Source organism: Bombus pyrosoma, linkage group LG1, assembly GCF_014825855.1.
Source record: "Bombus pyrosoma isolate SC7728 linkage group LG1, ASM1482585v1, whole genome shotgun sequence".
NCBI classification, from domain to species: Eukaryota; Metazoa; Arthropoda; class Insecta; order Hymenoptera; family Apidae; genus Bombus; species Bombus pyrosoma.
In genome coordinates, this window is record NC_057770.1 from 3,661,947 (window position 1) to 3,686,376 (window position 24,430).

The window sequence follows — 24,430 nt, forward strand, 5'->3', positions numbered from 1 at the left end:
CTCCGTGGGCCACCGTTTATCGCGAACAAATTAGAATCGTTGATGCAACCAGAGAAGGAAACTAGTTTCTTCGAGACGTCTCGTAAAATCTACCGCACTAGAAAAGAGATTTCGCATCCTATCTCACCCTGAGGAACGAAGCAACGGGGGATAACAAAGCCGAGCAAGAAGGGAACACCGTTAACCGCGCACGGTAACGTCCAACGTGTACGCTTTATTTTCTCTTGGTCAACTTCTTGCTGTTGCCTTCCTCGAGAAACCGGCGAGATCCCTGTTAGTTCGAGTTTTCGAAAGCGGTTATACATCCCTCCGGGGAGCTGACTTGTTGTTACACGTAAAATCACGCGGGTCGTTCAAAGGAATTGAATTTCACACGTCCAATGTCTCAGATATTTCGCGATGACATGGTCCTTTTTTCTGGAATTTTCAAATTAAATTCTCAAACCGGTACACGATAGTACAAACACGACGAAATTGTTGCAGCGGAATTACGGATGAAGTAGAGAATAGATTTATCACGCAATGTATTTTTTGTTTCGCATGTTGGAAGCTTTACAACACCGTTATCGTTTTATCATTACAGTTTACGCATATTCCCTTTTTGAAATTTACATTAAATTTCAAACCATTCACTTTATAACTCCATGTGAGACGCTGTTTCGTACTTGTATCAATATTTTATACTTTTGTCCCCATGAAGATGTCAAATAATTGATAGTTAAAAAGAAAAGGGGGGAGAAACGTGTCTCGCAAAGAATTACATTTACTTCATTTATTTATACACTATCTTTAATTATGCACCCATTTAACATCTCTCGCGTACATAAATATTGATGAACGTACATAAATTTAAGCACTGACTAATATTGCACTTTTAGTTGGTTAGTTTAATCAGTCTATTCTGCCTAACCGTTGATCTGATTTCAAATGCTCATTAAAAATCTAAGTTTTCACGAGCCCAACCTACGTAAATACCTAAAACGAAGAAACGTAAAGGGAGATCTTTTCGAAGCATCAGGTGATCCAACGACGGAAACGTATTTCCACAATTTCGGTGCAAAAATATTGGGCGACATTTTATAGACGCAGCGATCGCTATTATGCATCAACGCAACGCTAATCCGAAAAATAATTACAGTAAGCGCGAACGAGCACTATTGCAACGGTAATTCTTAAACTGAATATAAAAAGAATTGAATTGAAAAGAATTGAGACAAAAAATGATCAACTATAATTTACATTATCGTTACAATAATTTCAAGTTTCGCTACAACGAAGTCGTAGGATATCTGACTTTACTACAAAGCACTTAATTGAAGTTATTTCAATGTTTGTTATTTATACAAGTGCCCTATTCACATTTTATTGATGTTTGGCTTTTGCAAATATGTATTCATATTGGATATGTTCTGCTTTTACATCCACTTATTCAAACTAATTATCAACAACATTATATCGTTCATATTAATTATAACATTTAATATTATATTAATATTATTATCATCAACGTCATATTGTTAGCATCAAGAACGCCATATGCAAGGTTTCCCCTGAATTAATATGATATAAAACATAGTAAAAGGAAATATTATTATTCACGGGTATAGTAAACACTCGCGGTTATTATGCTCGTTAAAAGTTCCATCTAATACAACCAGTCACCCGTGCCGATTTTAACTTTTCATCCTATGATATGATCGAGTGATCAGAGCAACAAGAATGCATGAAACTCACCGTTAGATGTAGGAAACGTTGTCATCGATGCTATAATATCCCAGAAGAACGATGTATCGTGAAAGTCGTCATCGGTGGAGGCCTCGGAAATCTTTAAAAAATGTGCGATATTGTAATTTATTTTTAAAGACAATGCTAATTATTTAAGAAGTATAGAATTTCATGAATTTGTTATTGTTACCGTTATAGTACTGTTTGTTATATTGTATTAAATGTACAGTTTGAATACATAATACATAATGCCGAAGATTAAAGTTTGATAATAATAAAAATTGCAATTCTGCAATATAACATTTTAAAATCTCTAGCTCTCTGAAATATAATATTAAAAACATAACATTAAAAGAATTTTATTTTTTAATGGATAATAATTTCATTCAAAATGTAAGAAAGAAAATAAAAGTAACACTTGCATCGTTGGTGCTTCGGTGAGGTTGGATCCTCTTGAGACGAACACTGACTCTAATACCGAGATGAATATTGAAAAAGAGAAATGTGTACGTAAAGGAAGGAAAATAAATTCAAATAAAAAAAAAAAGAAGAAAAAGAAAAGAAAATAATCGACGAAATAACACTGACTCTAATTTCGCGTATGACAATTGTAATTAGATTTAATTAGAGCTACTGTGCCTTGAAAAATATTCAAGATCCTACATCCTACGCAGCAAACACTGATTTTATCGACCGCATTGCACGCGGTCACAAAAGTTCTCTGAAAGAAAAAAGAACCAAGTGCGTTAGTAGAGAGAGTAGCAAAAAAGAAAAATATTTTGTTTTCCCCTTGTTTCCTAATGAACGTTGGTTTAAAACAATACTGCTATTTTATTTATTAAATTATCAATTAGCTAATATTCATCTCTCATCAGTGAATATTGGAATATTCTGAATGCAATGTAACCTATTTGTAATATTATGTAGCTATGTTATAAATGCTCGCTATCAGGTTTCAATAATGTATTTGTAATAATAATTTGTCTTGTTTACTAGATATGTATATACTCGAGAATGTTTACAGCTTGCAACAGATTACAATTTCTCATGTAAACATCCCTAAAGGAACTGATAATGATACGTAAATAGTCTACCTGAGGCTAACCTACAATCGAAACGTATTTCATCAGGAAAATACAAATTCGATGATAAGCTTTACTAGAGAGCTATTACTAGAGAGATCGCGATCGAAGTACAGTAGAATATAAAAGCTACTTCAATTCCTTGTTTAAATGTTACAAATGTTTAAATGTTACTACGTCCATTTTAACATTGTCAATAAACCATAGGATTATTTATAACATAGTTGCATCACGTGTTAATTCTGTATTAACGTGTTAAATGCGTAGTTTATAGTTCAATAAAAGAAGTACAGTACATACATCAGCCTCTGTTACAGCAAATCAAATCTGCCAATCAGGTTATCTGCATTCAATTCTCATCGAATGGATCATTAATCACCGTGACGTCTTACTCTTTCGAAATCATTTCTGTGCTCTAGCAACGATCTGTACAAAAGAAAACGAAAGATTTCAAATAAATGTAAAGTAAACGTATAAAGTGATAGCACTTACATCAAAATACAGCAATAACGTAACTCAAATTGTGTCTGTTAGAATCTCGTAACATCGTGAGTAAACGACGTAAATAAAAGTAGCGTTGACGAACGACGGGGAAGAACAGGAAAGAATTAAAACTACTTGATTCTGTTATATAACGTAAAATAGATTATTCTATAAATGTATATCAATGAAACAAACCTAATAGCGATGTATAATCAGCAAGAAATATGTACGCAGTCGAGTGACGCCGTGTAACGCAGACGAAACTTTGTTGACACGTCTTAACGCTACGATTTTCGACCGGGAAATGGCGATTGAAATCGCAGTCTAACCTACTCGATTTCTAATTGGCTGGCGCCGTTTAACGAGCTACGATTATTCTTCCAATCACAGCAGCGCGCGAAATTGAAACATAGTGCGCCGTAGAAATGTTCTCTTTCAATGAATTATGAGACTCTTGGACTGTATTATTCTTTAGAAATTTTTACAGATTTCGCCTTTTGCTCGATGAAAGGCGTATATACATACACAAACAAACGGTTTCCTGGAAAATTCAACTTTCAGCAAATATTCTAACAATGAACATTTTTCATAGCATGATTTTTAACCAAGTATGCACAATGCTGTGGCTGGAAAATTTGCGTATATCGACTTAATTTGAACAAATGATACACCATTTAGTGTGTAGAAAAAACAATAAGACATTGTTTGGTTAAATTATATTTGAAATAAAATTATATCTTTGTTTGGAATTTTAGTTATACTTTATAAACGTTTATATTCCTTTATTATTCCTGCGTTTCTATATTAGATATACGTAAATCTTTATATAACGACGCAACTGAAAGAAAATCGTTTTATATCCGTAGAAATACATTTACTTTACCACTTTCAAAGATGAATTAAAATATAATTCCCAAATTTATTATTCTAAATCATAAAGATCGTAATAAAACGTAATTACTTGAGAACACAGAACACGAAATAACCCATAAGATGAAAAGTCCGTGCTGGATCTTGTGTTCAATGCGATTAATTTATATTTTCATCGTGTACTCGTTATCGTTTAATCTACGGTGGAGTTATTACCAAGTAGTATCAATTTTTCTACATTTTTCCAGCCGTTTTCTTTCTGCTCCATTAATCGTGGCACGATTTTCTCCCGCAAATTATACGCTTACCGCGAACTATTCCGTCATTTCTGGTTCCCGTGAAGTTTCCTTTTTCTCGGAATCCTCTGGCCGCAACGAGAACCCATTGTGTCTCGACGTCACTTCGTCCCCTTAATTCTTCCGCGCTTGTTCTCCAGTGGGTGGGAAGGAAACCGGTGGTCAGTTACGAGTTCGTGAAACGGAAACTCGACCGTGGTCGTTCGATTCTTCACGGGACCAGAAAGGAAAAAAATATGGGAACAGAAAAAGGGATCGTTAATATCGAAATCGGCCACGAGGAACGGCGGTCTCGTTCCAGTTCCTCTATTCCTTCTTAAATTTATATCTTTTTCGAAACGTCTAAAGATATCAAAGTAATTTCCATAATAGGTCGATATTCTCGCAAACTATAATATTCGAAGAAAAATATCGTTTCTTGGACGAGGACGTACCGTTACAAGACGTACCGTTCCGACGTTTACTCGGTCGAATTCGATCGTCGTAAAGTTCGTACGAGCTCGAGGAAAGACACACACCGACTGTACAGAAAGAAAACAATTATCAGTCTGATGTTGGATGACTCTAAAAGTTTCGATTTGAGAATTACGGCCAGCAAGACGGAAAGTTTCGCGAGGATCCGTTACGAACGACATTCGAGCAGAATCCTCCGGTATCCACCGAAGAATTGTTCGAGGAACTTCAATCAGTCTGTTCTTGCAGTTCGACGCTCTTTGAAAAACACTGGAGAAGTTTCTAAATACGGAAAATAAGGACTACAGGAAACTTCTCGGCGGTTCATCTTCAACGTGAAATAAACGCGTGTTCGGTTCCTCGTTTCCTGCACTAAAAACGAACCAATATTTCATCCAAATATCGTTGGCGAACTTTTTCAAAGATCTGCCACTATGTCAGAGTTCTTCGCTGGAATAGAAACAACGGCTTGTTAAATATTTATATTACATAATAAAGAAATGCGGAATACTAGGTGGGTAAACCTAGAAGATACCGAAATGAACGATAGGTGTACGATCCGAGATAGTTTGAAGCTTAATCGAGATTTAAGGAATTCGCAGAAAGTCGATGGGTTAGTAAATTACATTTTCCCTAATGGAGATTGTTCAGCGCAGGTCTACGTCATTTACCTAGGCGAAATACGGGGAATTCACCACCATTAAGCTACTTCACCTTCTCAGCGAAGGCTACTCTTGAAAATGATCGTGAAGTACAACGCAGCCCTCGTCAAACATAATAATATCCATCAAGGAAGATGGCGAAATACAGCGCAACCCTTGTCAAATTGAACAGAATCGATCAGGGAATATCATGGCAGGAGTATCGAATTATCCTCTTCTATTGTACAAGACTCGTCTAATAAAAGAGGATGCTTTCTAAATTCTTCTATCGTATCAAAAATCAAAAGAATGCAATCTGAAATAGTTGTAACGATTTGGTAACGATAGAATAGCGTGCTAGTAAACGAGAAAATAGCGAAAAGGAAGAGAGAATGAAAGAGAGATTATTCGTTGAAGAATTTCTCTACAACTTATTTCTTTCCTTATGTCGTTTCCAAACATTCCACACTGTTTTATTACCACGCTACCCTATATTTCACGCTGTTTCAAATACAACGAATCGATCTTCCTTTATTTCCCTCGATACGATACGTTGCGCGACTCAACATTTCAATATTCAACGCCCCATAAAATCACTCGTAATCCAAATACAAAAGAAAAACAAGAGGAGAAAATAAGAAACGACGATTCTCAGATAAGTTTCGTTTCCTCGAGTGTGACACATACGGTCGCGTTGTATGTTTTACCGGGGCGAATTGTTTCCGGGCAATTGGGAGCGGAAAAAATTCGGGAGCACGGCAGTAGATATTTTCCGAGCTAGAGGAAACGCTTGCAGCGTCAAAGATGATGCGGGCGCGTGCAGCGAAGCCGAAGCGCCGTGAAGATGCATATTTTCTAGGCGAACAGCTCTGTGCACACCTTCGAGATTCCGGAAGGAGATGCGGGTGTTTCTCGAGCGATTTCTTCCGATAGCAAAGCACCGTTCCTACGGGTGGACCTGTCCTTTTCTCCGCGTTTTTCCGCGAATTTATATTCGCATGGTAGCTGCGTTTCCGGATGTCGCTATAGGAGATGTAGGCAAGAAGAGGAAGAGGAGATTAGAGGGGGCAACGGAAATGCCGTTGCAATTCTCGTCGATATCCGACCGGGCGAATTTTCCAACAGAACGGACGTCGAAGACGTTTTAGAAGACATTCGATGCCTTTACGACGCACCTTGAAACACGTAACGTGACCCACTTTGCCCATTGTGCATGTATTTACATGCCACACGCTCTCGTAAACACCTTGCCTCGTTCACTGCTCATATTCTCACTCTTGCACCGACCGATCTCGTCTTTCGCTTGTCACACGATACTCGTTGGACGATGTCAGCGATTAATTAGACGTTTGTGGAATTTTAGCTCGTCAGTTTCGTTGACTCTGTTTGAGTGATTTACGTTAAGATGATTACATTATAATGGTCCATACAATTATCTGCGAATCGTAGTTCGTTTCTCTCTCGACGTTTACGCGAAATGAATTATTTGAAGGGAACCTGAAGAAAACGCGTGGAAGAAGTATATTTCGAAGGGACAAATGTTGCGTACCGAAACGTCGACGACGAATATTATTTGTAAAATAATTCCTATGGGAAAGGACAATTCGAATCGTCGAATATGCGAGTTAATGGGAATTGCACAATTTCTGAAATCTTGGATATGAAACCCCGGAGGAAGATTTTATGACGCAGTATTTGTCTGTTTGAAAATAGCACAAGTTCAACGAACCATGAAACAGATAATGAAAGGTTCGTATTAAAAACCAACATCTCGCGAATCGGTAATATCTCGCAGCTCTACACTGACAGCTATCATTTGTTTCAAAAGCGACCGAACCCTTTCATGTTCCGCTGAAAAGCGAATCTCGCGCTGTTTCTCTTGCTGATGGAATTAAAAGAAGTCATTAGGATCGAATGGAAGTAAAAACTGTTTACCGAGGGAAGATCGTGCCTAAGTGAAATTTCGTGTCAAGCGAAACGAGTCCGACTGGTAACAAAGGGACAGGTGCAAAGAAGGATAGAGAGAAAAAAAAGTTGCCGGTTTTATTGTTCCCCTTTTGTCTGGTCGCTCGTTTAGCAGCGATTCCTCAAAGGGATGAATGGAAGTATTGTGCTTCACGATCCCGCCACCCATCGACTGGCTTTGTGTAAATTGGTATCGAGATATTCCTTTTGGTAGCAGATAATAACATTCTTAGTTATCTATGCCGCTCGAAATGTCGGCATACTAATTGCCACTTGTGGTGTTCCTTTGTACGTTACCGCAACGAAATACGCGGGATAAATCCCTTTTCAAATAAATTCCATGGCTTGTCTGTATTAAACGTTTATTAAAGGAATGAAAAAGGGATCGATATCGTTGGGGGCGAAGAAATCAACTGTTTCTCTTCGAGTTTCCTTCTTCGCTCGAGAAGCGACGTCTCGAGATTCACGCAGGGTGGTTTGCTTAATTCGAGGACTTTCAATTCTTTTTACATCCGCGGTTTCATACTTCCTTTCGTTTAATTAGCTATCGATGTTGCGTCGAGTCTCCGAAAGTAGATTTTTTAAAATATTTGCTTTTTTTTAGAGAGAGGAAAAGAGAAAAAAGGACGAAGGAAAATATGTGTTCGAAGTAGGTGCTATCGTACTTGCGATATGGTGCGTTACACTTCAAATAGAAGAAAATCCTGCTGAAACGTAAGCTGATACTCAAAAGGAAAGGAAAAAAGTTACGTTCGCAACGAAAACTATTCTCCGTTATACTACTCGAAAGTAACTTGGACTAATAACGGAAGATCTAGTAAATTCTTCCTGTAAGTCTCAAACCTGCGTCCTCCATTTTAATTCATGGAATTTATTGAGAAAAGTAGACGTCGTACGCAGGTACGAGTTTCCCACTTGTATCATTCGCGGGAAATAAATTTCAGGAATTCGCCAAGGTGTCGTGTTTGCACGTCGGAAACTATCTTTTTCCAGAGGTGGAGGGATAAACATTTCGAAGGATGTAAACAGCTGGTATTCGCATGAACTTCAGGGGTGAAGTTTCGCAATATTATTACGGAATTTCGCATTGATAGGATCCGTTGGATAGGGCGGTAAAGTCTCATAGAGCACTCTGCGGCACGTAATGCGGAACGCAAATTGCGATACAGAGAGCCTCGTCATGATTTCCGGTTATATGAAACGCGAATGCGCGCAGAATGACTTTCTCATCAAAACAGAGATATCTTCATCGTGTACGAGAGCACTCAGGCCCGTTTCAAACACGTGCACGCGTTTAATTCCTGCTAAAAGATCCCTCAACTTCCATCCATCTCGTGCTATCTATCTCTGTTTCTCTCGCGCTGTCCTTTTTTCCTCCGCCATAAAATTAGCACTCGCATTTTCACGGAGAAGTAATTACTTTCTCTGCGTTTTCTCCATTTTCTCTCCCTCTCTTTCTCGTTATTTTGAAACGTGCATTACAATATTTCGATTCGCCAAGATAAAGGAACTCTAGTCCGGAGCACAAAACACGTAGCAATTCAAGGAATCCCTCTTTTTCTACAGCGTGCTGATGTTATTCGTATAATTAAATACGTTGTGTGTTCTTTTTCTTCTCGTCGCGATTTTCTCAAGGACGCTGATTTCATTCTCCCGCCTGATACGTTTTAACAAAACAACTGTCCCGGACGAATTTCAACGGCTTTCTTCGTACGAGAAGCATATGCCATTTTTACCTTTGTTTTCGTATTCCGATTTTCATGGAAATTTTTAATTAAAAATCGGAGAATTTGCAGTTTCTCCTTGCTTGGATAAACTTGTTGCTATTTGTTTATTTAAGCGTAGGATATTTCAGGTAGTGACATCTAAGGTTTCGGTAGTATCAGATTCGACAGAGAGTTCGTTTCGATACTGGAAATATATTCGACTTATTTTTGTCGCGATAATTCGACGATAAAAGGCAACACGATCCATCGGGGGCGTGCAAGCTGTTTCTTAAATACGCCGAATATCAACAGGTTGTTGATTTTGCTGACCGTATTTCGTGGTTATTTAGTTCAGATTCGGTCAGGTAAGAGTACGCGTGTGTACGTGCCTACAGGTGCATCGCGCATTGCTCGCGGTATTGTTTCCGAATACAACGCTGCGGTTCCCGTTTGATAATTAGGGATGCTGGTTGTCGTCGAACCGGAAAATACTCTCGCCCTTATTTATATACCGAATACTATCGTCCGAATTCTCGTCATTTACTCTCCTACCAACTTACAATTTTCGATCATTTAAAGTTGAAATTTCAATGAAGAGTTTGAATCTGAAACTTGAAACTTTAATTCGAATTTAAATTCAAACTCAATTAAAATCTACCCTACACCGACGTCTACTACCAGATACTACCAACGAAACGACAAATGATAATCTCGAAGCAAAAACAATTATACCTGACAGCTCTGCGATCGTTATGTCTACTCCTCATGAAATAATCGTAGTAGCAGTCTCGGGCGGAATAATTTTCCCGCAACCACTGCGAGCAAGATGAAATATTCACTGGTGGAAAATCTATCGAATAAATCTAAAGTATACAAAGTAACTCAAACAGAACCTACCTTAACTTCTACCAATTTCGCTTTACCACCGAGGCTTTCCAAATTCGCTTCGTCCACTAGGAATATCAAAGGTACGCGTTGCATACACGATCTACGTGTTCTACCGTTGAATTTCGTTGGTAAAATCGCGATGACATAATTCGAGCAGATTAGACGTTGACAGAGAACAGTCCACCGGGGGTGTGACGGGCGTGCATTTAATAAAACCAGCTACGAAATGATAAGCATCGTCTGATGGGATCGAAGCCGCGCGAAGGGCCCGTTGAAAGCCTAGAAGAGGGATTAGCTGGATTAGTTGGCCGGCTGGATCTATCTATTCCGTAGTCGGATGAAAGGGATACCTATAATTACGTTCCCCTTACGGTGAGAGGGCGCGAAAAGCCTCGCTATGAATGACGTCGATATCTCTTCTTGCAAAGGGACGAAATTGAACCCGCTGCACACGCTTTTTCTCATACCACGCCACGCCACAGCCCATCCTTTCTACTCCCTCTCGCTCCTTTTCGAAACGGCTTTTCAGCAGCTTTCAACGCCACGCGCACGCGAGTCTGCGTGCTACAGGCCCTTTCATAAATAAGGGAGACAACGAAGAACGAGATACTCGTGGAAACGAGTGTCCGTTACTTGGGCATTTCGTTTCACCGAGGTTTAGAAACTATTTTCGCTTTCCTTCGTTCTCTGTTACTTATTTTCGTCTTTCCTTTGACTGGTGCAGATTATAACAAAGGATATCAAAGAATTTGAACGCAGCTGTTTCATCGATCAAAGAACTAAATCTAACGATATGGCGTTACGAAAGAACTATAATTCACGACCTGTATCCTAAGTATCGAGGAAACTTGTTCTACAAGTTGCGCACCCTCGAAAAATCTACCGTAATTTACTTTTCAAAAAGTTTCCTCTTCGTCGTATGTTTCTGTAAGGAAGGAAAAGTAAAACGACTTCATGGAAGCCAATAAATCGTAAGAAAATTCAAGAGGTACATCATACGAGACCCACCCTGTATATCAAATGTTTCCTCTGGAAACAGCACCCTTAGCCATCGACGGGATCCACGAAAAAGAGAGATAAAAATACCAGTCGTTCTGCATATATCTCAATTGGACGAAATTATAGCGAACAGGGTAGGGTGAATTAGAGTTCGCTAGGTTTCATTCCTTTCCTTCTCGCGCGTTTCGTCGTTTGAGAGGCCGTAAATCCAAGATAGGTTTCTTCCGCTTAGATACAGAGATTTCCTTCGACTATAACAATTTAGCTTCACGAGCAATAGGAAACTTTAGGGAGGCCTTTTTTCCTCTTCCTCTGGCGCGTAAGTTCGCTTTCTTCGCGAGCCAAAGTACGACTCGTCGGTGATTACTTGCTTGCAAATTTGACATCGCTTTTTGTAGAAGAACCCACTGTCCCCCTTCTTAGTTTGTTTATTTCGTCGGTGTTCCTTTTTTCTTCTTTCTTATTGTTAGAATTATCATTGAGAAAATTACGTAGATGAACGATAAAATTAAAAGCCCGGACAATGGTACAATAATGGTACAGTAATGGCGATAATTGTAAATATTAGGTGACGATAGAAATGGGAGATAATACCGTTGGGGAAGCCGAAAAGTAGATTTGAAAAGTAACTCGAGATGCTGTATAGATGGAAGAAATGGAAATTTTGAACAGAGCGTAAGTCAGAAAGTAAAGAATAGAGGAAAGACGAATCAGAATGGAAAGAGAAGATTCTTTCGTTCAGGAAATAACGCACAATGTAGCGTTTGATTACATACATTTTCAACACAGTTTAGCAATTTTGGGGAGTTTCGAACTTACCCGGAAAGTTTTGCCTCCGCATTTCTAAGCCTTCGTTGCGAAGACCGGCGGAAAGTACGGAGTTAAGTAAGAAATAAAGACGCGGTGTTGTATCCAGTAGGAATGAAGCAACGTTTCGAGGAATAAAGCTAAGGCTTAATTAAAAGTGGCCGCGTTTCATTTAGTCGTTCTGCTTGCAATTACACTACCCGAAGACATTGATCCTTTACTTTAGCACGCCTAGATTTCCGAATAATGGAAAATCATCGCGAAAGATTCGTCTTTTGTCTTCGTAACGTCGAAATTCTTTCTTTCGTATCGAAATAAACCAAGAGGAGATCATCTAACAGAAATCCAAATTTAACTCTAAAATAACTCTTCTAAACCGTTTCCTGAAACATTGGGAAATTGTACTTGTCTGTTTACTACGCTATCGCGCTGATATTAACAAAGTTACTGTCTGCATTAATTAGTCGCTAACTTTTATATCGTTGTAAACAGACTTCCTTCTTTCACGAGCAAATAGAATTCCATTAGCGAAGAGTTAAATAACTTCAACGTACCGTTCGATTCCCGAGACTCACTTTCACGGTGCATTTTCAAGTAGTTTTTCATCCGATACTCGCGAGATCCTCGAAGAATCTCGTCCACGACTTTAGCGCTCGTTCGTATTCGTTCGTTCAAGTTCACGCATGATCCTCAACATTTATCATCATCACTTTCCCTCGATTTGTCGTCGTACGACTTGAGACTCCCTAGCCGACATAACGACGTTATCATCGGGTTTAAGTGAGAGTCTCCGGTATCACCGATAGCGCCGTGGGACGCGTCACTGTCACGCTTCGTCTCCTTAAGCTTCGTTTCCCCCTTCGTGCACCAACGCAGGCACGGCTACCCTCCTCACCTTATCGCTAGTTCCTTGCTTCCCTCTCGTACGAGTAGACCCATTCACGTCCTACTTAGGAGTACTCTCGATCAATCATATTCAAATTGAGCGCGTAGTTCACGAGGATCCGCAACGATGACGCGAGTTCCTGCGAATTCCGTTCCGTGGTAGTTCGCTCCAGCGAAATGCAAGACGCACGAATCGTTGCCGAATTATTTCACCGAGTCGGATGATTTCAGCTTCCGACGAACATTGATTCTAGCGAACGCACGTTAGCAAATTAGCAGGATCAGGTAGAGCGTGCAGTATTTATTGTCGGTTCTCGTCTCTTCTGATAAGGAATTTCGGATCGGATTTGGCAAGAGAAGCGACAGAAAGCACGAAATGAATTACGAGACGCATATGTATTCGTTCCGGTTTAATAACCGTGCTGAAAAGTGCAGCACTGGAAATACGAATAACGAGACAGCTTAATTTCCAGCTTCGGTAATTAAATTCCCTTTGCTGGTGATATTAGGTTCGTTTCTAACGAACGTCTGCAACCTTTCTCTATTAATTCGACGTTTATAAATTTAATATATCTCTGCTATAGGCAGTACGGCGGATCTATCGCTCGGCCAGCTCCACTTTTATCTTAACGCGGTCAAGTGTCTTTGAAAAAAAATCAGGTTCGGAAAAAGCCAGGATAGACGCGTACTATTGGAGAATTTTGGAGAATTTGCTCGGTGAAATTCTATTACAGACTTGGTTACTGGAAAAATGATCGAAGTTAGGCGAGCGCTGGCAGTGGACAGTCAAAGTTCCTGACTGGATAGTTTCTCGAGACGGAGGAGATAAAGAGAATAAGTAACTGGTTCGCATCAGGAGTGACAGGCCCTTGGGTGATGCAGCGCGCGAACTTGGATTCTCAGCGCTGCGACAATAGGATCTCGGGAAGGAACAAAGAACGCGGAATGATTATTTCGTTGATCTCGATGCGGTTTCAATTTTTCGAAACTGTCGACCGATTTGTTAAGTTCGCTAATTAATATTTGGCGCGTCCGTAACGCGACTCTCGTTGAAAACGAAACGAAACACGCGTCTCGAATCTTTCGCGAGAATCGCAATTAACCTAATCGCTACAGAAGCTAACGATACAACGGGGAATATTAGCGAAACAGTGGCGATTGTTTTCTATGCATAGAGAGAACGTCTTATGACCGGAAGTTCGTTGACAATACTCTTTGTAATCGGTGGTTTGCTTCTCCGATGGAATGTAGGACGCGCCCGGTGGACGGTCGAGAGTAGATGAAGCGATTGAACGAGATACGGAATTCAGATTATAACTCGGAACGTTAAAGGCTATTTTCCTCCGAGATCAAACCACCACCGCTTAACAATAGGTCGGGGAATAATGGGGCGAAAATAACAGGTGCTTTGCCACACCCCCATATTGGCATTCCACGCTCGACCATCTCGAGATGGTTGCGCGGCCCGTATACGCTCTCGTTTATATCGAGTATATTATACGTATTAGCACGGTCGATCTCGTGACACCATTCTTTCCTCGTTCGCAGATTATCGATTTAACATCGTTCGACGAAAAGAATCAACCAACAATTATCCAATAGGATGAAAATAAAGATTAAAATTTTAATGAATCTGAGAAGAACACGGAATGTTTGATTACCAGAGATTCTAGAAGATTTATTTCAGTCCGTCGTTCAATTGTCGTTTAAAGGATTAAATATTTGACCGACGAACGATTCTCGAAGATTCTTAACAAGGATTTTTGATAAAAAAGCAGCTGGAAGAAATTCGATTCCCGTCCGATCGAATTTCCCAGATTGTTGTACGAATCTTTCTCGTAACGCTTCGTTTCGAACCCCTTAAGTAAAAACTGAACCACCAATCCTCGTTTCGTTCTCCGGTTCTTCCCTCCTGAACCGTTCCACAGTCGCAATAACGAACCATTGTAAGAACGCGTTACAACCTTGACAAGACCCGAATCGACGTAGTCAAAGAACCGATAACGAGAAGGTTAGGCGAAAACCACCAGTCCCGAAGAAAGGATATTCGAACAATCCTGCCGTTTAAACCGCTCTGCCTCCTCCGCCCGACGTAATTCTTCGTCGGAACGCGTTACAAACGATTCTCCCTTCCGTGACACGTTCGGTTCGAACGACAGACAAACCTATCATACCACCTTCATTCCCGCCTTTCCACCCTCCTATCCGCTGTGAAATCGAATTGAACCTAACACACCCACGTGCCACGTGGAATTTCTACGTTGGCTAACGGGAGAAGGGAAAGGATCTAACGAGGCTAATCGGCCGCAAGGACGTCAATGATTTTCACTAGGCAGTAATTTAACTAATTGTCGTTGGGGGCGAACGGATGTCGGTTACGAACTGGCGAAGCCACAGACGCTCCTCGTCGGATTACGAAACGAGCCTCGTTACTGTCGTTAACGATCTGCTTTCATCCGTCCGCGTGACGAGTTCCTATAAACGTGACCCATCGGAAGGAACTGAGCCGCTGGCGAAGGCATGCGGCATCGATCAGGAACAGCGGAAGCTCGGCTGCGGTGCGCTTTCTATTATCGACGATGCATCCACGAACCGGTCCTTCGCTGCCATCCTCGCGTCTCCTTCTGCCTTTCCATCTCGCCATTTCTCCCCTCGCCATCCCCTTTTCATCCTCTACTTTCCATCGTCCTCGTCGCTTCGCAATCGCGAACTAAGACCGTGGAACGCGCGTGCATGAGTTTGCCGATCACGTCAACGTTCTCGAAACTCGACTAGCTTCGCTGGGACTACTACGTGCCATTTCACTGGGTACAGGCCAAGCGGAGCTACTTGTAATTGATTTACAGCGTACGCGATCGGTCGAGAAACCCCGCGAGTTTCCATGCGACGAACGATCCAACTAAACTGCGGAGGCGTCTTCCATCGCTCCATTTAGGGAAACGCACGGCCCTCCTCGACGCTCCATCGACCACGGCACCCTTCGTTTGCGCGATTGACGACGAACAGTTTGCGAATCGAGATTGGGGGAGTCTTTGCAAGCAGTTTGAGGTTTAGGTTAGGTTCGCTTGATATGTCGGTTGCGAGTGATTGGATATATTGGCGTTTGGTGCTAACAGGAGTCGCGACACGAATTCGGCAAAATGCGAGATCGCAAAATAAATAACGAGATCGTGGTACTTCAAAGATGTTGTGGACTATATTAAGACTGTCACAGATTGTCAAGTTTGTTCATCGTTGCGTTCCTCTTTTTAATAAAACCTGACGAATGTATACAAAATTTTAATCGCTCGTTTTTCGCGAATTCACAGAGAGATTGATACGTTAAGTTTGCCGCGTCTTGCTTTATCAAAATTACCGATAATACCTTCTATTCGGGAGATAAAAAGGAAGGTCGGCTATCCATTTGTCGAAGAATTACATCGTTGAACTTGAGCAGCGTGTTTAAGTTTTGACCTATAAATATGCATAAGGTAGGCTATAAAACGTAGAATAAATTTGTATGAAGTATGTATGTATAAGAGTAACCGAGGGAAAGGTACATACAGCTGGCAAATTTAACATTGGTAATGCAGACTTGTTTTACTGCCATTAAATAAACTATGGTAATGACGAGCGACGGAAATGTTGATTATTCAATATCGAATTTCAATCGAACAGCGTCACGCAAATGAATTCCACTATAAACGTAATCCTGCGGAGAGAACCTCGTTGCCTTGTTGCAAATTTTTCTCATCGATCCAAGATTCAGGTAGATAGATCTGGATACGATTCTCTAAGAGAATGCTGAGACTGGGAGGGAAGATTGCCCGAATTTTCATGCTTGAATTGTTTGCATCGCGGTGACTGATCTCGCAAAACTTGGGAATCTTTTACACGCGAGCTGATTACACCGTGGTGTTTAACAAGAAATTTCAGATAATCCGACTTTGGAATTAGCCTCTTACATAATTGAAGATATTATATTTCGGAAGAAACTTCGGTTAGTTGAACAAGTCCATTCCCTATTCATAATTGACAGCGTGTTCTCCGACAAAACCCACTTTTAATAAGAAACTCCATCGAACGTTTCAATAATTTATCACAAAGCCCGACTTTCGCTCGATTCCCGATCGATGCGATCGTTCCATACAAAGGAATCTTCGATTATTACAAATTACCGCTCGTTTTGCCCAGAGAGGAAGCTCGCTAAACATAGAAGCTCGATTCCAAAAAATTCATCGTGATTTCATGGGATTTCATCGTGGAAGAATGGAGGCGTTTGTAGGCGGTCCGTTCTCAAGGTTCACGGGAATAATAGAATTCCGCGTGCTGGCCGTCTCGTAAAATTGGAAAGGAACCGCGGTATGCATGGCCCATTTTCCGCTGCCCTTCGTTACTCTCGTTACGAAGTCGACGAGAGATTCTCGATACGACCTATATTCCAAGGCGTCCCAATGCTCGCGAACACTCCAGTACCCGCGTCGCTCGATACGCTGCGGCACGACAAAAATTTCACCACCGCCGTCGCGATATCGAACGATTTTACGGTTCGACAAGGCGTTGCACAGGAATTTCCCTCGCTGTCGTTCTTTTTCTCTTTCGCTTCTTCGTCCACCAATTCCTTCAGCCCTCTTACGTACCTTGTGGAGAGGGACGAAAGAGGAGCAGAAAGTTACGCGACTCAAAAGCGAGCTCCGCACCTCATCAATCCTTAAATCGGAAACGAAGTCGACTCGTTTGCCGACCTATTTGGAGATCGTCCACCTTCTTTCTCAGTTACCCTCCGCATCGACGAATCACGACTCGATTTTCAACTTGGCCAAGATTTCCTCCTCGCTGGAAAGTCGCGCACCACTGTTCGTAGGAGGGTCGGCGAGAGCCGCAGGGTGGAAAAAGCAGACGGCTTGGATGGTTGCCGGTGCTCGTAAGATATTCGCCGAATGGAACGCGAAGTTACGTTAGCCTTGGATAAAGGGGGATTAGCGAGAGTTGTCTGCGCGCCAAAAGAGGCCAATACCCGTTACGTCCATGGATCGTCCGATCCTTCGTCGCCTTTTATTTACTCTTTCCCAGCTCTCTCCGCCTTTTATTCCCTCTTTTGCTTTCGTTTAACCCCGTCGACGCACAGCTTTTATCTCCATCGGACGCTTTTGTCTCGGTCGTCGTCGTTGCTAGCGGCCGATTGTCGACGCGAACCCTGGCTGTTTGCTCGATAGGAAAGTGCAAGTAATAACGGCAAGGTGGATGGAGAGCTGTCGTCGGACGGAGCAACGTGATAGAGATTCGATCGATGGAAAAATGTTTGTCGATTTTATTACGCCGAGAAATCGCGGTTTTCGATTCCAGAATCTCAGAATTTTAGGACATCCGAAAGTTTTGAAATATCGCGGGCAACTTTCCCGCCGGAAACTAGTTTTTAAACGTTTCTTACGGAACGAAGAACTTGGCCTCGTACGTATTACGTTCAAGCGCCCAACATTTTTGACACAGAGGTAAGGACAGTTTTGAATTTCATCCAAATCAGGCAAAAAATCTGTAACTTGGCGGGTCGAATTTGCACGTCCTTTCTTCGCAAATCTGTCCGCGGTTTCGCACGTTTCCCAGCTTGGCAGCGGTTCGCGGTCGACTCGTCGTCTCGTAAAAATCACGGGAAACCCTCGTAATGTACAGGATCGGGTGCTGGGAATGAAAAAAATGTCCGATCGAGTTCCATCGACTACGAGATCTATTTCATAGAATCGTAAACGTTTCCTGAGATGAATACCGCCGCCACTTAACCAAGCTAATGCAGTCAGCTGCCACTTCGGTTCCTCCTTTCCCGAACAAGTTAACTTCCGGACTTGGAACGTCTTCGTGAGATCCTCACTTTGACTATCAGCAAAGAGGATATCTCAGTCGGCATCTCGGATTAAATGGAAAGGAAGATTGGCCATGGGATCCGACGGATGAAATGAATTTTCAATGGAGGCCGAGATCGAAGATCCTAAGCGAGAATAAGGATGAGAAACAGAGAGTCGGAAGCGGAACGAGCCGGTCGAAAGGGGCGAAAGTAGGAAAGTGGAGTTAGGTATGCTAAGGTAATCCCGTTCCCGTCGAGACTTTTTCTCCCCGCCCCCCCCCCTCCCACTCCTTCCCTCCCTTTTTCCACCTTCGAGAAGATCCGGCTTTCGCGATAAAATTAACAGAATTAATTTAGATCTGTGCGGTCTGCGTTCGCTGGCGTTCGAAACTTGAAACGAACGCTCCCTTAGATACACCCTAGACATAGACTAGATTATAGATTATAGACGTAGATCGACGGAAGAAAGTCGAGTTTAGAAAACGAGATAGAAAAACGGGTAACTTTCCGTGTGGAGGAAAGTTTTAATTGTACAGGTACACGGAAGTTGATCTATTAATAACGAACTACGTTTTACGCTTATTACACAGGCTACTGAAGGTGGTAGTTGAGCTGCGTTTTGCAGACAGTCAGGTTCCAGTACAAGGTTTATCACTTATTAGCCGCGATATACTCCGCACAGTACGTTACAATATCGCACAAGTGAGTTTCGTAACTTGTACGCCCTTAATCGACTTGGCCGATTTCCACCAACTATCCGACAGATATTCGATAATTTTAGCCAACTTGTTAAGCGGCACGGCCACGCAACGTATTTATCTTAGCAAACGTATGGAGAACTTCGAATATCATCTTTATATCCCCATCGACCGAAAAATCCTCCCTATAAAGCATATTTCACCTCCATCTTAACATCGTTCCAACATATTTTCAAGACGGACGATCGCGAGGATTTTCCTGCTCGCGTATGCACCTACGTATGTACGTATGAGCGAGAGAGAGAGAGAGAGAGAGAGTTGTGTGTGTGTATGTGTGTGTATGCGTGTGTGCGCCGATGTAACGCGATTACCGGGCGAAATACTTTCCATGCAAATTCGCGCGGAATATGTTCTCGTAGGAGTTTTATAAACGAGCGTTTCGTCACGATGACGAGGCGAAAGGGCAGAGGGTGGAACGCGACGAAGAAGAAAGGGACGCGGAGAAGCGTGGGACACGAGGCTCGGTAATAGGACGTAACGTTGGCCGACGGTAGAACGTTTTTGTTGCTGGCAGTTAACCGCGGGCAATGAGGCAACAAACAACGCCGCAAGCCTTTCTCTCGCGCACCTTTTCCTCTGGAATTACACACACGCCGGCTGCTTTCTTTTTTCCTTCGCCGACATCACCATCCGCCTCCACCTTTCGCTTCCTTTCTTTTTCTCTTCCTTCTCTATTTTTCACCCCTCCTCTTCCCTATTTTCTACGGCGTGTTCCCTCTTTCAGTGACCCCTGGTAACGCGTTGCTGGTCGTTTTTCGATTCACCGGTGGCCCGAACCCTGGCCGACACATTATTTACATGCCTCGATGAAACTTTACCGCTGGTAAATACGGGTCGAACGAAGCGTCTTCAACTTTGAATCAAAATGAAATTCCAGGCGCCGGATATATACACGGAATACGGAACGAGGCAGGAAGATACGAGAACGTTCCTTCTAAGAGTCTAACGCGCCACCAGATACGCGGCAAGCTAGGGGAAATATTATGCCGAAGGCTGAGGGAGGGCAAGGGGCAGAAAGATGGGAAATCGCGTAGAGGACGGCAATCGAGCGAAAAATTGGGTTGTACAAACATCTCCTTCGTGGCTGTATTCATCTTTCCTCTGCCGAGCCTCACGAGTCATAGTTTCGTCTTCGTACCGCGCATCTCGCCGCTTTATTTCGCTTTTTCACCCAGTGTCTTCGACTTTCTTCCTTTCCGCAACCTTGAGAAAACGATATTTTTCTGTCTGCGCGACGTTCTGCTTCCTTTCGATCTGGCTTCTCCTCGTTGAGCCACGTTCAACCTTTTTCACCTATTTTCTCCCATCAAAAGGTTCGTTTCATTGGAAAGGAGAAAGAGGACGGTTGATTTTCTATTTTGCTCGTTCGTGCCGATGGAAGCTTCGATTCGTTGTTTTCCGTTTCAACCGTTAACTCGCTCAGAGTAGAATTAGGTGATAAATATTTCAAGACGGACAAGATGATTTCCTAACGTTAAGCAACGACGAATTTTCTTCGAAATGTACGTAGAGTTTTATCGAATGACGAAACAAAATTTTCTTAATTGCTCGTTCTTCTTCCCCGCGATACTACCGTATTCCCCGAAAGCTCGTACCTCCTACGTACAATGAAGTATTTTCAAATAAATAAACGATAAATCACTAAACAAAGTATCTCTCTCCAACCTGTGTTTTACGTAATTAAAATGCAAATGCTCTATGGTATAATGAACCGGGGGCCAAGGGGCAAATACGAAGCAACCTTCCTTTTCCATAGAAACGCCCTATACATCGTCTCGTACACCAGCTTCCCTCGAAGACACTCCATATATACCCAAGTTCCCCCGTAAACTAACTTCCCTCTTGGAGGTTGTGCTCGCCCTTGCTTCGTACGCTGAAAGGGTTAGCGGGTTTCAGGCTGGCAAGAAAACTTGCCACGATATTGCACGGGTAAGAAGTCAGGCCGGAGAACGGCGAGACGTTCGATGAGAATCATTGTTATCGTGGCGTCTGGCTGTGCGTTCGCGTCTGCCGCCGCACGTAACTTTCAATTTCAGTCCCGGCGAATAACAATTTCCTGGCTTATTTACACCAGACTCGTCATCTTTGACGCGTTATTATCGGAATTCGATAACTAATATCTTTCTCCCGTGCTCGCGCATCAAGGACGCAGGGTAATGATTAAAAAAACAAAACAAAAAAGAAAGAAAACAAGGAAAAAAGGAAGAAGAAAGAAATGAAAGAGAAAAAGAGGACGAAGAAAAACAGAGGGTTCTCTAACGAAGCAGTTGCATGGATGCTCGGGAGGAAAAATAAGCGACAGAAAGGGCGCATTCCAGAGTAAAACATTCCAAACATTTCCGGTTGCGTTCTATCGGTACACACACGCACCCCTTCGGGCAGTGTATTCTAACAATCATTCGCGTTCTCGTACGCGATGCTCGTTATAGGCGGAATCCTGCTTCTGCTCCGTTTTCTTGTACTTTCTTCTATCATCATCCGTTACGTACTCTTCTTCTTCTTCTTTTCTTTTTTTTTTTTTTGGACTCTTTCTTTTCGGTTTTCTCACTCACCAATCGGAATGCTTAAGCCGTAAGCTCCTTCGTATAAGCTGAGCTCGCGCTCGCCTCTTCGTATTTTTCATTCGTGCAATCAGAAAGAGCAACCGGAGAGCGTAAGGTAAACCAGAATGTCTAAAGCTCTCGACGAGCTCGCTGGTACGATGATTGAAAAACAATCTTCGTTTAACGGGAAATACGGTTTATCGATGCAGCGGCAACTTTTTTCAAAGGAGAATTTTATTTTAGCGGAAATATTATTTCAGTCGAACCCCGTTCAAAGACATCGCTACAGAATTTTCGTCATAAGTTGGTCTCGTCGAATTCGTTGCGAGCGAATAATTGGCTTCGTTGTTACGTCCGTGCCAGTGGTGGAAACAGCGTTTCACGACTCTTTCGTCGATAATAGAGAGGAAAATTAAGGGGAATGGTGTTTCAATGGTGGTGTACGATGCAGTTAACCGAACGAGGGGAAAAACGGGGACACGAGTGTATCTCGTCAATACGTAATCCCTGTGGAATATTTCGACACGGTGGCACGCGTTAATTTAGTCAGAACGACCCCATAAAATTTGATCCTCCATTGTTTTCTCTCGTCTGGCCGGTGCATACGAGATTTAAGATCGCCGGCTCATCGAGTTTTCCGACGAATTAACCCCGTTTCGTTCGTGCACGACGGAAACGAGGGAACGGGTAGTGCCGAGGGGTAAAGTTTACCGGTGGATAAGGCAGACCGAGGGTTAGTCGGAAGAAAGACACCATGTAACCGCACGATTAAACGCGGTCGACTGGACAGCTAATCGAATTTCTCCGTTCTAACGCTAATTCATGAAGAATAACGTGTTCTGTGATACTTGACGAGGTAAAAGCCGACATTTTAATGTTAAATCGATTTCTCTGGAAAGTGAATTTCATTCAGTATAACACGCGCGTGAAACTTTCAGATTTTTCTTTCATCTATACGTGTGTGTATATTTAAACAAATTTTATTCGCGTAGACTTTTCCGTTTATTATTTTTACTTTTTACCGTAAAAATATTTGAGTGGAGATTAGAAGAGTCGACGAAATTCAACTGTGATCTACGCTCCACAAGATGTATAATTGTCCGACGATGTCGAGGGATCGTTCCCAATTACGTAGTCGACGACGTATCCCTCGCCTTCCGTGTATACAGGTATCTGCATTTTTATTTCTCTCACGTGCAGACTTTGCTCTGTGCAAAAAGTCTTTGACGTCGCTAACGGGCGAAGTTTAATATTAGTATTCCAAAGCGGTGCCACGGAAGACGAGGCTCTGTGATCATCGAAAAGGAACTTCCTATCCCCCTCCACGGGGCAATCTCGCGTTACAGGATCTTTCTTTGCAGCTTGGTCCGGCTTGAAGATCGAACAAATTCGACCAACCACCTTCTTCCCCGGTTTTATATACAAACTGGAATTTAATACATGCAAATCGTGTCAGGAACAGGCTATGTTCTTCTTAGCTCGTTTATGATACTTGGGGTCAGACACCCAGTTCGCAAACTCTTCCTTCGTATTTAATCAAAATTAAATCATTCGCTGAACGAGCCAAATTTTCTTTTCACCATTTACGAACTTATCTTGATAATTACAATTTTTCAAACGAAATCCATTCTTAAACCGCGTTACGCCTATTGAGCGGCGTTTCTCTGATATTTAATAATCCTAAACCGTATGGTTCGTTCTCTATTTCACAATTTAAAGTGTACTCTCGTGACGCTGATAGTCCGTGGTGTCATCATCTTCTTCTACGCGTCCTCGTTGCGAACGCCAGATCGTCGAACAGCAGAAACGCCGACTACGAAGGCTCGCGAATCCCGCTTAACGGATTTCCACGGTCGCTGCGGGGATTAGACTCGCATATTTCCACAAGACGCCCAGAGAACCATTAGGAAGCGGACGCCTTTCAATTCGAGCCGGTCCTGCATCGAGAATTTAGAGGACGCTTCCGTGTTATACGGGAATATTTACTTTTATGTGAAATTTTATTCGCTGAAATTGTCCCACGCGCGAGATGCAAGGAAAAATATTTGCTTTAGGTAGAATCGCGATCCAATTTCTAAACTTCGAAGAAGCGACACATTCCTGTCAATGGCGCTGCTTTTATTTGGAGAACTAAATTTGCTTGTTCCACTGATAAATTTTCCTGCAAGATATCAGGTTGTCTATCAGGTAGAACGGTTTCGTACTTTAATTTATATTGCAGGATTTTCTTATTTATTTAGAATGGATTAAACAGGAAACGATGGTTATTTAACGTGAACTAGATACAGTAATGTGCTACAACTAAGACAACTAAATAGTTAATTTACAACTATCGTCATCACGATCCCAACTCTTCTCTCTTTCACGCGGACCACCTTCCTCGACAACGCTGGCAACACACTCCGACTTCTCAACTCACACTGACCGTTAATTCGTCTTTCTCCCTCAAGCATCCCTTTGTCTTTTCTCATAGTTCCACCACGTACGTGTTCCGCGATGATAACGTAGGCC

At 42.1% G+C, this 24,430-nt stretch overlaps 2 protein-coding genes across 3 annotated transcripts in view; one reads left to right on the forward strand and one right to left on the reverse strand.

Moving 5' to 3' along the window:
• LOC122570046 (28S ribosomal protein S17, mitochondrial) overlaps nucleotides 1–24,430 on the reverse strand; it is a 260,913-nt gene that overhangs the window by 196,560 nt on the left and 39,923 nt on the right. Inside the window, exon 2 of the mRNA XM_043731885.1 lies at nucleotides 1,735–1,825. Coding sequence (XP_043587820.1) covers nucleotides 1,735–1,825 — 91 coding nt within the window. The remainder of the gene's footprint in view (nucleotides 1–1,734; nucleotides 1,826–24,430) is intronic.
• LOC122570024 (B-cell receptor CD22) overlaps nucleotides 1–24,430 on the forward strand; it is a 314,194-nt gene that overhangs the window by 185,446 nt on the left and 104,318 nt on the right. The window lies entirely within an intron of this gene.